General features: G+C 39.8%; 1 protein-coding gene across 6 annotated transcripts in view; it reads left to right on the top strand.

The window, feature by feature from the left end:
• EPB41L3 (erythrocyte membrane protein band 4.1 like 3) overlaps positions 1-16,053 on the top strand; it is a 145,749-nt gene that overhangs the window by 45,219 nt on the left and 84,477 nt on the right. For all 6 annotated transcript variants that reach the window (XM_075270642.1, XM_075270641.1, XM_075270640.1 and 3 more), the window contains exon 3: positions 10,376-10,573. In XM_075270642.1, the coding sequence (XP_075126743.1) occupies positions 10,376-10,573 (198 nt within the window). The remainder of the gene's footprint in view (positions 1-10,375; positions 10,574-16,053) is intronic.

The following is a 16,053-nucleotide window of genomic DNA, read 5'->3' as shown; positions in this document are numbered from 1 at the left end:
TGCCGACCCCCACCGCTCTGACAATCCGCGACACCGCCCACCCATGTCAATACCCCTAGGCGGTCTAATAAATGCAAAAAAAAAAGTTTAAAAAAAGTAAAAAAAAATATTAAAAACAAAAAAAAAGGATTAAAAATTCAAATCACCCCCCTTTCCCTAGAACACATATAAAAGTAGTTAAAAACTGTGAAACACATACATGTTAGGTATCCCCACGTCCAAAATCGCCCGCTCTACAAAGCTACAAAAATATTTTTCCTGTTCGGTAAACGCAGTAGCGGGAAAAATGGTCAAAAGTGCCAAACCGCCGTTTTTTCACTGTTTTGATTCTGATAAAAATTTGGATAAAAAGTGATCAAAGCAATAACATTTCCTGAAGATGGTAGAACTACAAAGTACACCCGGTCCCGCAAAAAAAGACGCCCTATACATCCCCGTACACGCACGTATAAAAAAGTTACGGCTGTCGGAATATGGCGACTTTTCCCAAAAATTTTTTTTAACAGTTTTGGATTTGTTTTTAAGGGGTCAAAATGTAACTAAAACCATATAAATTTGGTATCCCTGAAATCGTAACGAAACACAGAATACAGGGGACATGCCATTTTGGTTGCACAGTGAACGCTGTAAAACCAAAGCCCGTAAGAAAGTCGCAGAACTGCATTTTTTCTTGAAATCCACCCCATTTTGAATTTTTTCCCTGCTTCCCAGTATATTATATAGAATAATTAATGGTGGCATCATGAAGAAAAATTTGTCCCGCAAAAATTAACACCTCATATGACTCTGGGAGCGGAGAAATAAAAAAGTTATGGGGTTTAGAAGGAGGGGAGTCAAAAACGAAAATCAAAAAATGCCATCGGCGGGAAAGGGTTAACTTCAAATCCCTCTGTCCCAAAGTCACTATGTAAAGTTTCTCACAACACCGTATATATAGCAGCTCTAATACAAAGTAACTGCAACACAAAAGTCTCACGTATTCTCTGAATTTCAGCAAAAACAAGATACAAACTTACATTTTATATCCCATACCTTATACACAGTACGAAAACCTTACCCGCGCCTGTATATACCCACTGCTACAATCACCGCAGACGAAGTCGCGGGTACCAGCTAGTACTTCTATATTGAGGCAGCAACTTGTACGGTGATGCAATGTTTGGAACAATTACAGTAATTGGCTCTTTCTAAAGCAAAAGGTAATATAGCGTATGAGAAGAACCCCACCTCTGTAATGGATGGAAATGCTACATTGCTGGATCAAAAAAAGAATGTCCTGCAGTAGATGCTGGGGTCACCTTCGCTTTATTTGGATGTCAAATATTCGGCAAAGTGGAATTAAATAGCTTTCTATGGTCTGTACCTGGATAATATGTACAGGATACATAGAATTTAAATAGACTAAATTAATTAGATAAATATTTGCATTTTCCTGGTTGGATTCTTTGCTGATTCTTTTTACTTCAAAGGACAAATACGTGACACAAAGAGTCTAAGAAAAGCCTAAATAGTGGGTATGAGTATAGACTGTGCATTCCTGTTTCCATTCTACTCACTGAATTTCGTGAGTGTGTCATTTACTACAGTAGCTGTAAACCAAATCCTCATCTCTGCATGCTTGTTTGGGGAAACCTTTGCCGCTGATCGCCAGATTCTGACAGCCTGCCTTGTACTAAAAATAGCCAGTTCTGCTTTTCTAGCAATGACATAAAGTCATTGTGGGCTACTTAGCATGTAATGTAATCTGATCACATTTTTGGACCAGCTTGCAGATGTATACTCTTCACAGCCTTCAGGGAGGGCAGAATTACACTCAAATTATTTTAAAATACAAACGTGAGATCATGATAGCAATGTGGGAATCATCCATGCGTGTACTAGTCTTGAGTAAGTCATTTCATGTACTATGCTGTGCAGTACTTAAAGGGGTATTCCCATCACGCTTGTTCACCAACCTGCAGGCTCTGTGCTCTCTTCACTTCCTGGTTTTCTCGCAACATTAGTGGGTGGGGTTTCAATTGCTCTGCTATCTGCTATGTTTGCAGTCAGTAGTGAGAGATTGGTTGTAAATGAATTACCAGAATATGAAGCTGATGTAGCAGAGTAGGATTTCAGTCAGTTTGTAATACATACAGAGGTACCGGACTCCCTATCTCAGCCCTTATCAGCCAAATTCAATTAAACTGACTGATAAGTGGGAAGAGCAGGAGATAAGAGCTCAGAAATCCCGGAGCTCTAACCTCCCCCCTCCCCTATCTGAGGAGCTCTGTTGCTTGTCTGTGGCAGAGACATACACAGCTCAGAGCTGCTCCCAGCACTCAGCCCCTCCCTCCTGAGAGCAGGCAGCTATGTCACTTGGGGACTGAACAGATAAGCCTGTGGTCCGGGGCCTGTGGCCATAGAAACGCATGTAAACAATGAAGTGAATAAATTAAGATAGCGGCCAAACAAAGCAGTTTTGATAAAGCAATGTATTTTGAAGAAGTCTTATATCCACATAAACTAGCAGTATAGATAGGATCCTTGTTATGGGACAATCCCTTTAAGTTTCCATTATTTTGACATGGTAATCTGCAAACTTAAATTTTTGTTACAAAATGCATTACAACACTGCTATTCAAAGAAAGTTGTTCAGACTAAAATAAAACTGCAACATCTGTTTACCAAAAACATTAATGTTATAAAAATTTCCTAGAACTGTTTCTTTGAGAAGCAGCTATGGCAGTTTTATATGCAGGTTTCCTACTGAGGTCAAAGGGAAAACTTCAGTAGGGATTATCCTATCATGTAAGGCGGGCGATTATGATCTAAATCAAAATTGAGATTAATTAGGGTATCTCTATTACAATTAATGGTAATTATTTTGTCTTTTAAAACCACGCCTCTTTTCTGAGTATGTGTTGGGTTAACCTCATAAGCTTTGTCTCGCGAGGGTCTACTAGCAGAGTAAACACGTCCGAATCAAACTTCCATTATACTTTGGGGTCTCCTCAGACTGCTTCATAAATCGGTCGCATGCTCTTATGCCAGAATGAAGTTCTATGCCAGTTAGGAATTATAATAAATATGTTGGGCCGTTCCCACCTCTCTGCCCACTTTTGCTAAAAGTGGAGAGCAAGATACAGAATGGGGGATGTTTTGCATTATTGGCACAACAAAGGCCTTAATAGAAAATAAATAAATTCTGCTTATTAGTTTTTAATGCCCCACTATATGTACAATAGATTTTAATTAGAAAAATGTTTTGCCAGCTTTCTGCTGTAACTTGATTCGTCTTCCTATGTCTGCTGTTACTTTATTCTACTTTATTCTGGGATGAGTGAAGCCCTCTTCATCCACACACAGGTACTCAAGAATAGATTACTACAGAGAAAGGGAGAAAGGAAATCATGTATTCCAGCTGCGCTAACCTGCATTTTAACCAGCTTGCTAGGAGATGAAGCTATAGGGGCTGACTTTGGTGTATGGCCAGATTAATAATTATCCATTATTAGCTATAGAGACTGGCTCCTCCCAGGTTGGCGTTCCTGTAAATGTCCTCCAGTGAGCTTGAAGTTCACTTCTTCCTATCACATTTTAAGCTCTGACTACTTGCAGCCACGACTAGGGGGAGCTCAGTACATAAGAGTTTTTACATCTACCATAGTAGTTAATAGAAGCTATAAGAGTCTCTGTGCTATGAGCTCTCCCTAGTGGTGGCTGGTGGAAAACACCCTGATTGTGTTGGGAAAACAGAAGAAGGAATTCTGTGCTGGGCCCTTCTTCCAGAATGGACCCCTTTGATGTTGGGTAGTCTAACTACATGGAAGGTGCGCCACTTGTACAACTCCTTTAATGCAGTTTTGTCACACATTTCTGTCTCCTCACTGATGCCACTTTCAAACCACATTATCCGATTTGCCTTGGTCTTCAGTATGTAAGGACATAAACCAGAAACATGCCACTATATAATCTAGAAATTCGGATAACGTGACTGTTATATCAGAAACGTCTTTAATGACCAGATTGAATTTTGCATAGTTTGTCAACTATGTCTTTGCTTAGCCAATGGGATTGGAGGGAATAACTTTCTCAACTGATGTTAAAATGAGAATTATAAATGAGGCAGGAACTAGAAATGGAAGGACTCTAAGTGACCAGATGGGCGAGGAATTGTCACCATGAGTGAAATATTATGATGGTCATAGCCATGCCTTTACTTTTTGTCCCATAACATAGAGGTAAAGGAAGCCTGAAACAAAAAGTTTTGAGCTTACAAACATCGCACTTGTAACATTGAAGGAGTACAGTCTCGGTTTAGGTTTGGCTGCAGTTACAAAGGCTTCAAATTGTATTTTGTACTAAGCAGTATGTCATTAGCACATAGAAAGTGAAAACATTTACTACATTATACTACATAAACATAATTGCCGTTTAACAAAAATAAAACCATGCCATCCATTCTGACTAGAGAGCCCAGGTCCGATCTTGTTAGGATTGCTCCTGACTGCTGTAGGACACAATTTGTAATAATAAAGATGCCCTTATTCCACTTGCTCAAGGTCTATTAAATGGCTTTCAGAATGAAATTAGTAACACCTGCTAGTGAAAAATGCAGCAGAACCCCAAGCCAAGTCTGTGAATGGTTCCTGCTCTGGCTAATTAAACCGTTCTGAGCGGAAAAAAGAGAAAATCTAGTATTGAGACAAAATGTAACACTTGTCTCCCATGTTTTACAAGGCCCTCCAGCAGAGAAAAGCATCTTTTCAGGAGTTTTGACAGGTACAGAGCCACTCATTTAAATTTGGATACCATGACGGAAACTAGAACAGCCAAGTGAAAGGACGTTAGATATAGAAGCCTGACAACAGGCTCATCTTCAAGATGTTCATTGTCAGCGAAGATTATGAAATACAGTTATTTACAATGGTTATGTTCTTGAATGTTCTTGAATGTCCTTGAGTTTATATAACGCATGTGGAAAACAGATGTTAGAAAATCTAATTTTTCCCACAGCATTTCAGAACGATACCTGTGGAACATGATAGCGTAAGGATATGCAGATCCCTGTGAATGTTCTGCCAGTTGTCCACTGCTGCTTCTGAAATGCAAATGACAGTAGTCCTTACAACTGGGCAATTTATTGATATATGTATTATATATGCAAACAAACTTACCCCTCAGTCACACTTGATCTTATGTGTGAATTTGGTGCCTGGGAGCCGGATCCTTAGTGGTGTACTTTCTTGTGACTTTCTATATTAGATAAAGCACCCCCAATTGTTTGCTGAATGGCTATATAATAACACTATACATTTTACAACTATCCTGAACAGACATGGACATAGCCATCAGTAAAACTCATTCTGGGGCCTACTATACAGCTACATGTAAATATGACCTGACACTCATTTGTTATTTGTTTTTTTCTGGGGTCCTTTCAGTAGCCTGCAGCTTGTGTGAGCCAAGGATATGTTCCTGCAGAGCAGCAGGCCTCAGGGTGCAGCAACAGATACTTCAAGATGATAGGTGATTGGGGCCCCTGCTTTGTGATTTAGAAGATGGGGCCCAGGAAGGAAGGATACTGATTGGCTTGAATCTGCACTTAGATCGTATCTGTCACCCGGTGTGTCTACAGTATACAAAATATACTGGGTAGTTTCTTAAATAATTTACCCAGTATATCCTACTGACACAAAGCCTAGATGAGATGCTGTATGATGCATAACTTTACAGTGAGTGTATTTTCCCATATTGAGGTGAACTGGAGCCCACCAGGGCAAGTATGTTGGCCCCCTGCAGATTTTGTCTTTCTAAAAGTATAACCTGCTTCATTTTCTGTTATATTGTTCACAATTCCCTACCTACAATAAACCACAGTAATAGAATGAAACAGATTCTTACATAATAAGGTTATAAAATTATAACTGGGAGATATTATAACTGAGGGGTGTATGTAAGCAACAGAACCCGTGTGTATACAACAATGAGTACAGCTGTAGGTAATGCATATTAGTCCAACTCTGGTTCCTTAGGACTTGTTGCATCACTGTTATTTACATGCAGTGAATCTATGAACAAACTATATTTCCCATAATGCATCTACCTGCTCTCCCCTTCAGTGAAATCACAGGTAATAAATCGTTCCCACATCTAAGGTAACATGATGCTGTGATGCTTTGTGTGGATGCTCACTCTCCCCTCCCCGCTTTAGGCAGCAAACACAAGTAGTGAGAACAGGCAAAGGCATCATGGGAAATGTAGCTTGTTCACAGATTCATTGTATGTAAATAACAGCAATACAAGAAGTCTCAAGTAAAATAAAGCCAAGAAAAGGCTGCATAAGGGAACAGTGAGGATTTAGCACCGCTGTGGATGTATTTGCAGATCATTTTTGGAAGCTGGTTTCTATATTTTGTGAGAAGCTGACAGGCAAAGTGCTGTAGTCCTTCTGTATCAGCCCAGGATTCCTGACTTATATGGTCCACTGTGGGTCTAGAATAGGTATCGGTCCCAGGTGTGGGTCCTGAGGCTCCTTACTGGCCCATAAAAGGGTGCAGAGCCTGCACTTCAGGGTAGATCCAGGAAGTGAGGAGGTGGCTGGGTTTATCCTGTAACCCGGAGTCCAGTGAGACCAAATTGTGCTTGTTTTTTTTCGTGTGGCTGGTAATAAGCCACACGTATAGTTAGGTTATTACTTCTGTTTAGTTAGTCGCTCGGACGAGCAGGAATTCATTTTATTTTGCCTGAAGTTAAGGCTGTATTTTGTGTTGCTCATTTGTGCCTGACTTTTTGGGACCGCACCACCGCTTCTATCAAGCTACCTTCCCTATAATATGTATTTCTATACAAATTCTTAAAGTGATACAGATTTACTTTCATGGGAACTTTAGAAAAGTTAAAAATTTTAATCTTATAAATATTTTATGCTCTATCAATCTATGAGGTCTGTATATGAGTCATTTATGAAGGAGTTGGAACTAAAGATAGAATGCAAAAAGATCTCTATTTGAGGAGTCAGAAGTTTAGCTTACCAACTCTACCTCCGTGATTCCTATGAACCAGCTCTTTGTATAGTGCTCTGCTGTCACAAGGATGCGGCAGCCCCACGTATAGATAGGTTAGGGTCATCTGAATGAAATTGTTGTGAATTTTTGTCTTTGTTGCCAACATATTCCTGTTAAAGAAGATTTGTACAAAATGCTAAATGACATACAACATTCGATTCTCCCTGTGCCCCTGATCAGTTTGGTGTTTTACTTCTTAAAAATCTGTCCACCTACCTGGGAGATTATATGAAAACCAGCTCTGATGCTCCATGTGGGCGGGAGCCTTTTATTTTCTCATAGAGAATGATAAAGATTCCGCCCAGATGGAGAATCTGAGCTAGCTTATATATAACTTTCCAGGGACCGTATCTTTTGAATGGGTGGACGGATTTTAAAAAGAAAACCACCAAACTGATCGGGGGCAGCAAGAATCAACTGATGTTTTTTATTTTGTATTTTCTTCTTGGTGACAGATCCTGCTTAATATGCAACCGAGCTCTTTGGACCAATGAGTGCATTGCCGTTGCTCCAAAGAGGGAAGCAGCCACACTCTTGTTGCTTCAAAAAGCTAATTTCCATATTGACAAAAATGGCAATATTGTGGTAATGGAAGCATCAATTCACAAATAGAAACCAGTGTTTGCTTCAGGTGATCCTAACCTAAGTACTGAGTTGGGTTCATATGCTGGGTGCTTGTGAACTGTCCAAAATTAGAAAAACATGGCAGATTTCTTCCAAAAACCATTGTCCACAGGTTGTGTTTGATATTGCCTACCAAACTCATTAACATCAATGAACCTGAGCTGCAATTCCAGACACAACCCCTGGACAGGTATGGCTCTATTTTTTGAAGAGACCAGCCATATTTTAAATCCTGTAAACCTATAATTTTGACAAATTTCTGGTTTCCTGAGGTGCCACTAGGACAGGGCTTTTGCACTATGGGTTTATATAACTTCTAATGAATTACATTTGTAATGTATAAGGCACACTTGACACTGCAATTTTACAATTTTTGATTCATCAGAAGATCTGAAAGCAGACTGTAAAACTGTCAGAAGGACTGACACTTGTCATGACTGATAAAATGAAAATGCGAAGACTGACTGCACCGTTAAGAAAACATGTAAAAGTTTCTTCAGTTGTTTTTTAGTTTTATATTTTGAAGAAAAAAGCAAGATGCAATGGAAGGAGACTTCCATCTATTTTCTTTACATGGCAGTCAGTCATGACTGATACAATTGGATGGCTCAAAACGATGGACTGTGAAACTGCAGTGTGAAACTTGCCAAAGTTTGTATATGATGAGATTCTCCTAGTGGTGTCTGCGGAGTGAATTTTATGATCTAACTGTTTGGCTATGTTCAGAGAAGCCGGGGATTCTGAGCCCCAATCCCTATTTGGAAAAGTCAGAAGAGAATTTTGGATACGTTTGACTAAATAAATATGTATATTATAGGAACAGTTTTCTGGGCTCATCAGTAAATGCCCTTATACTTAGGATACATCATAAACTGAAGATCAGTAGGGGTCCAGCACTTTGGACTGCAGCATTTGGGTTAGTTCTGCAGCCACTTCACAGAAAACATCAAACAGTGGCTGTGCTTAGTATCACAATGATCTGTGGGAGGCCAAGGTGTTCAACTCTACTGATCTTCAGATGACACATATCGTAAGGAAAGATCATAAATTAATAAACTTCAGAAAATCCATTTAAAGAGTAGCCGTCACCATCTACAAAATGCTAAATGTTGTACTTACTGTTAGGCCTCTGAACAATTTGAGGTTTAATTTTTAAAATTCGTCCACCTATTGAAAAGATATGGCCCCCAGGAGATTATATGTAAAATAGTATTCTCCAAGTGGACGGTAACCTTTTGTTTTTCTTAGGGTCTGTTCACACAGAGTTTTTTGCATGTGGATTTTGCCGCGCAATCCGCCTTAAAAAAACATCTCCCATTCATTTCAATGGGAGTCACTAGCAGTTTTTTTTCACTAGAATTTTTTTTTTCAACTAGAGGGAAAAGAAAAAGCAACATGATTTATGTTCAGGCGGATTCTGCAGCTGAGAAGGCCACGCCATCCTTGGCTCGAGACTCCCTCCTGATAAGGCCCATTCGTCCGGGCCTAATCAGAAGTGGGATGCCGCAACGGGATGCTAATGCACTGCTAGCCGCCCAAAAAAGCCATCGGGGGGAGGGGATGGAGGAGGAGGAGTTTCCTCTTCCTTTTCCACTGTGTGAACTGACCTTTAATTATTCCAGCTACAAAATTAAATTACTGTTTAAAATAATAGTTATCGATTATTGTATAATCTTATTAGATATAATGTTTGTTTACTTATATTTACATGAATTCATAGAGTTGGTGCCCCGCATATCTATTACCATCATATTCCGCAGTAGTAATGTATGTAGATATTGCCAACACTGTCCCTTAGCGGGCTCACAATCTAAATACCCTATCAGTATGTCTTTGGAGTTTGGGAAGAAACCCACCCAAACTTGGAAGAACATACCAACTCTATGCAGATGTTGTCCGTAGCTGTATCCGAACCCATTACTCCGGCGCTGAAAGGTTACAGTACTGCTAACCACTGGGCCACCATGCTGTCCATATATAACTTACCCAGGACCATATCTTTTGAACGGGTGGGCAACAAAAAAAAAAGCACCAAACCACTGGATTGTCATTGTACATTTTGTCCTTGTGGGAAGGACCTTTTTAAAGGCAGTAGTGGGTCTCCTTGCACACAGGACACCTGGGCAGCTGTACATATCAGCTCCTGCACAAACAGTGCTACAACAGAGCTTAAAGGGTCGCCCACAAACAGCATTTATCCCTATCTGACCCCTAGGACAACCACTAATCATGGCCATCACTGTCAGTCCCATTCATGTGAATAGAGCAGAGATCACAAATTCATACCAGCGCAGTTAGAAATTTCTCTCTAGTCTCCACCGTTCCTCAGCAACAAGTAAGCTTCATTTTGGTGCCTGCCAACGGGAATGTTGAGGTCTAGAGAGAGAATTCCAACAACGCTAGACTCTGTAGAGTAACCCCTATTAATTGGTGTACAGAGCTGGACTTGGTGAAAGGTTTTCTGTAATATAACGTGCTGTCCTAAGCACTACCTTTAAATTAAATAAAACTCATATCAAATTATTATTTTTCAGAGCTGGATTTCCTCACTTCCTTGTATTTTTAGGACTAGAGAATTAAAAGTTTGCATCATTTTCAGTTATAGCATTAGCAATGAGTGGTGTCATTTACACCTGCACTAGGTTTCTGAATAACACCTTCACGCCTTCTGAGCGAAACCTGATCTACTAATTTTCTCTCTACAGAACTCTGACAAAGACTGGGATAAAGAGGCTGCTGCAGCAAAGCAACTCGAGTATCAACAACTTGAAGACGACAAGGTCTCTCAGAAATCTGTTTCTAGCAAGCTTTCCAAATCTCCTCTGAAGTCTGCTAAAAGACCTAAAAATATGCAGGCTAAAGTCACGCTTCTTGATGGCTCTGAATACACTTGTGATGTTGAGGTAAGATAGCCTTCATCTATGTTCATATGTTTGAGAAATATTGGGAGGAAAAAAAGTGCGTCTTATAGTCCGAAAAATACGGTATATCTTTTTTAGTTTTTTTTACACTGAACCTGACTGCCCCTGAAGTTGCCCCAAATCCTAGACAACCCTTTTAACATGGGACAAAAATAAATAAATACCTAAAGAGGATGTAGTCTGAAAGATATACACTGTGCAGTTTTATCAAAGTTTTCTGTTTTGGAAAGTTGACAGTGCTGTGCCATAGTACACAAGAGGTGGAGTTCTGTGGGTGACTATGGCACATGCTGATCCCGGTGCAATGTTAGAATTAGCAAATGGGCCCCTTTGTAACTTGTGCTCTTTTGTAACTAGAAGTTGGAAGGTATCAGTAGAATTAGGATATTGTTACCTGGAGTTTTCTCCTAACAAAACTGGAAACACATTTTTCCCTTGAGGAACAGCTCCACATGCTGCCTATTATTTACGTGTAAATAAAACCTTGCATGTTTTTCATATATAGATATATGTATTCTATTATATCATCTATAATTTTTTTTTTGCAATTTAGAGAACTCGTATAAAAGTGTATTAGTGATACAGTCTACATTCTGCTGAGGAAAACATTAGCTAAATTGAAGATGTGCAGAAATCCCTTCTTTCCTGTACAGACGTTATTAGATTTCTCTAGAATAAGGGACTTACTGTACATTTGAATAAAATCACTCTCCAGGAAAAAGCGGAACATGATGCTTTAGCCTGGTAAATACACCCCTCCTAAAAGTTATACTCTGTGTCATTCTGACGATCCTTGGGCTTCTTATTAGTGGTTCCTTCACCATATCTGCCTGCTCGTGAGCTGACTGAGACCTGTACAGGAAGTAATTCTCCAAGTTTTCAGGTTTTTCCTCCTAAAGGATCACTTTAAAGTTCTATACTGAAACATCCTGCATTTTCTTTGTACAAATGACTGGCTTCCATTTTTGGGCCGTGGGTTGTTCACAGCAGGACGATGACTCAGTTCTCAATTATAAGGTACGAGACTGCAGCTGAATTGATTAAATGGAAATTATCACCTTTATTACAAGAACGACTTCTAAATGAAGATGCCATGAAAATTAGTGTGACTTGCCAGAGGTGAGCTCATGTCTTAGGCCTTTAGGTGCTCTATACATTTGTTTGCTTTTGGGGATTTTTTCCATATGTCTTGTTCCATTACAGTATTTTTACCATAGAGTTCTAAAAAGTACGGAGACACAGTTTATTCACCATTGTCTTAAATGAAGTAACGCAGCCAAATAATGGACGATTCATAGAGTTGCAAATTATCAAATTTTCCACATAGTCATTCCTCTTCTGTACTGAAAAAGAGAGTGCAGGATTGTCCTAGTTATACAGTTTGTCATTGGAGGGAATTTATCATTCTTCCATGCCAGGACTGGCATAAAACAATTAGATTTTTTTTTATTTCAGTGGAGTTTCTGTTGTATGGAGGCTATAGGTGCATCTCACTCTGGTCTTGATAAATCTACCCCAATGTTGTTTTTACTGCCTCATGGGTTTTTTTTTGCCTTCCCCTGGTTCAACGCTGTAGGGATTGTAGGGTTATAGGTTGGACTTGATGGACTAATGTCTTTATCCAACCTCATCAACTATGTAACTGTGTTGGGCCTTGAAGTCTTTTTTCCCCAGTGATCGCTCGCAGTAAAGCCAATGTTCTAACAATTATATCATATCAAAAATGATAATTTTTTTTGCATTAACAGTAGTGATAGGATTTATGTACAGTATATTGAAAAAAATAAAAACACACTGTGGATACAGTATACGTACATAGTGTTTATGGCATCCAGATTTTTTTCCCTCAACTAAAAAATCCCCATTATTGATTATATTCCTGGGTCTGCAGTCAACCATTCCTTGGACAATTCTGAATCTGGGCGCACAGGAAGCATGATAATATATCTGATTATGTGGAAGGGGTTAATTGATTGCAGCATGGGTCAGTTGATTATTATGTAATCCCCGAGATGTGGCTTACTGTGCTTATTTCTGTAAATTCTGAATTTCCATATAGTACTTTGATGGTTGTGCACACGTTCGGTGTACAGATTTAAGCTGATGCCTATTAGACATTCCAGCCATGATGAGTCACTTGTACATGACCTCATTCCTGAGGCTTCTGCTCTCTTCTCTCAGCTGCATATGTGCTTTTAAACAAATGTCATGCAGTCTGTCTATACACTTGGAATCATCGTCTGACAAAATATTAGTAGATTGTACATTTTAAAGAATCAAAGTATTTTGGAATTTGCATTAATAACGCGACTAATGTGCTAGTGTAATAATTAGCTTTGACATCCTCCTTTTGTCCTTACTCTTTTCATCATCTTCATGTATGCACGGTCTATGCTTAGAGTGCTCCGAGCTGAGAGACACCACGGCTGATAATCCTGCGTTCACATCCACTGTCTCTAGTTGCATGTCCAGATAAGAGTTCTATATTTAGCATTCATAATTGCTCTATTGTGTTTGCAGAATAATATTCGAGGCACCAAATGCTGGAGATGTTATGCAACAACTACTCCACATATTGGGAACTACTTTAATGCTTTTTTTTTTTTTTTTTTTCTAGTCTAGTTGATCTGACAATCCAAAAAAAGCCAGCACTAATCTAAAAATAAATAAATAAACGGGTTAGTTAAACCCTTTTAAGAAGATTGTTGACCTAGTGCTGCTTTTGGATGCAAATCAAATCGCGGTATGTTTCTGAACGCAAGCTCAGGGAAAATAAAATGGTTTTCCTCTGTGACCTGATTTGGCTATGTATGATTGATTGAGGTTTTTTTTATAGTCTGCCACATGCTGTCAGAGTTATAGGTTATCCCTCAAAGTGCCTATTGCAAAACATCATATTAGGGTAAGTTCACACAGGGCATTCTGCAACGTGCAGAAAGATTTCTGCTGCCATTCACTTCATTGGCAGACTGGGCAGGATGCTACTTTTTTTTTTTCTGCTACCTTAATTTTTTAGCCGTGTTTGCCAATGAGATGAATTGGCAGTGCTGCAAAAAATTTGCTCTAGATTTTCCTCAAACTACATTCACACCACTGAGGGTGAAAGTGGCCTTTTCGCACCCAAGGGGAGCCAGTTTTCCATGAAAACTGGCAAAAATAGAGCATGACCTATATTTTGACGATCTGCCGCAACGGACCAGTAAAATATTGGTCATATGAATAGCCGCCGCTCACAGACAGTAAAATGAATGTGGCCGTGTGATGACCATGTGGCCAATTTTGTGTGAATATAGGGTTAGAGTTATTAGGTAAGTGGTTTGAGCATATGCATTGTAGTGTTCTGTAAAGCGTTGTTCACACTGTTGTGATCTGCTGGATAGGTTTTTGCGTTGGTGTAGAAATCCTAGCATGTTGCTGTTTTGATGCCTTCAGATCCTATTGACTTGTATTATATGAATAAAAAATAGACCGAAAACTGTGCATGTGTCCTTTGAATGCCCTGAGTGTTTTACTCCCAGTTAGATTTTTTTGAGCCCTGGAGCTGTCATTGGTGGTGTCATGGGGGGGGCAGCAGATTAGATGGAGGTTGTTCACATCCTGGTACACCAGTTTTTTGGGTGTGTGGTGAAGATGTGCAGGGACCTTCAGCCCCAACAGATTTATTATCATTATGTCAGAAATCGGGCATAAATGATTGGGAATTGTACACCATCTATGAGGCGCACCGCTCAGGAAAAGGAGTGCCTTCTTTATGAGGAGGTGTTGTTCGCCTAGTGATATGAGGCACCCCCTCTGCCCGCAGTGGGGCTGTGAAGACTACTATTAATGACTCCTGTCTTCATAAATCTGTCTGAATGCGCCTAAATATCTGTTGCTCGTGCCTGACTGTCATGGTTGTTTCTATGCGTGTCTATGAAAGGTCTTACGGCCTGGCTGCTGAAAAAAAAAAAATCTAATTGACTTTTGGTGTGATTTAGATGGACTGTAAATGTTACAGCAAATCAACCTTTAGGTTACATAATGTGTTGTAACACATTATGTCCATAGAATTACAGGCATGACCCCAGCATCACACAGAAACATAACACGAACATATAGACAGACAACATTCATATAACATATGTCATGGAACGGACAAGTGCATTATTGCAAAGTTGAAGGATGACTGAAGCAGTTTTTTATGCACATAGGCATAAAAATTTAGCAGGTAAGTACGTTAAAAGTTCAAGAAACAGGAGAGGAAACAGAGGTAACAAAATGGCTAGGTCTGCTGGGACAGGTAGTATGCCGGGAAGCACAGAGCACCAGTGTTACACTAATAGCACAAGAAAACCTAAGAAACTTTGTGTCTTTTTTTATTTATTTTTTTAAAATCCGAGAAAGTGTCTCTTTCTCAGAGGGGTCTTAATACAGCTCACAATAGAAGTCTATGGAGAGAGAAGGGGAGGAGTGAGCAGGAGCCAATTGAGAGAGAGACTGCAGAAATCAGTAAGCTTTATATCTCACTCCATGTGCTTTATTCACAGTACAGTCATGGCCAAAAGTTTTGAGAATGACACAAATATTATATTTTCACATGATCTGCTGCCCTCTTGTTTTTATGTGGGTTTGTCAGATGTTTATATCACATACAAAAATATAATTGCAATCATATTATGAGTAATAAAAGCTTATATTGACAGTTAGGATGAGTTAATGCAGCAAGTCAATATTTGCAGTGTTGACCCTTCTTCTTCAGGACCTCTGCAATTCTCCCTGGACCAAATGCTGACTGATAGCAGTCCATTCTTGCACAATCAATGCTTGCATTTTGTCAGAATTTGTAGGTTTTTGTTTGTGAACCTGCCTCTTGATGATTGACCACAAGTTCTCAATGGGATTAAGATCTGAGGAGTTTCCAGGCCATGGACCCAAAATCTCTATGTTTTGTTCCCTGAGCCATTTAGTTGTCACCTTTGCTTTATGGCAAGGTGTTCCATCATGCTGGAAAAGGCATTGTTGATCGCCAAACTGCTCTTGGACGGTTGGGAGAAGTTGATCTTGGAGGACATTCTGGTACCAGTCTTTATTCATGGCTGTGTTTTTAGGCAAGACTGTGAGAGAGCCGATTCCCTTGGCTGAGAAGCAACCCCACACATGAATGGTTTCAGGATGCTTTACAGTTGGCATGAGACAAGACTGGTGGTAGCGCTCACCTTGTCTTCTCCGAATAAGCTGTTTTCCAGATGTCCCAAACAATCGAAAAGGGGATTCATCAGAGAAAATGACTTTACCCCAGTCCTCAGCAGTCCACTCCCTGTACCTTTTGCAGAATATCAGTCTGTCCCTGATGTTTTTTTCTGGAGAGAAGTGGCTTCTTCGCTGCCCTCCTTGAGACCAGGCCTTGCTCCAAGAGTCTCCGCCTCACAGTGCGTGCAGATGCACTCATACCTGCCTGCTGCCATTCCTGAGCAAGCTCTGCA

The sequence above is a fragment of the Leptodactylus fuscus genome, chromosome 4 (assembly GCF_031893055.1).
Source record: "Leptodactylus fuscus isolate aLepFus1 chromosome 4, aLepFus1.hap2, whole genome shotgun sequence".
NCBI lineage: Eukaryota > Metazoa > Chordata > Amphibia > Anura > Leptodactylidae > Leptodactylus > Leptodactylus fuscus.
The sequence above is the reverse complement of the archived record's forward strand: the minus strand, read 5'-3'. Positions and strand labels throughout refer to the sequence as shown.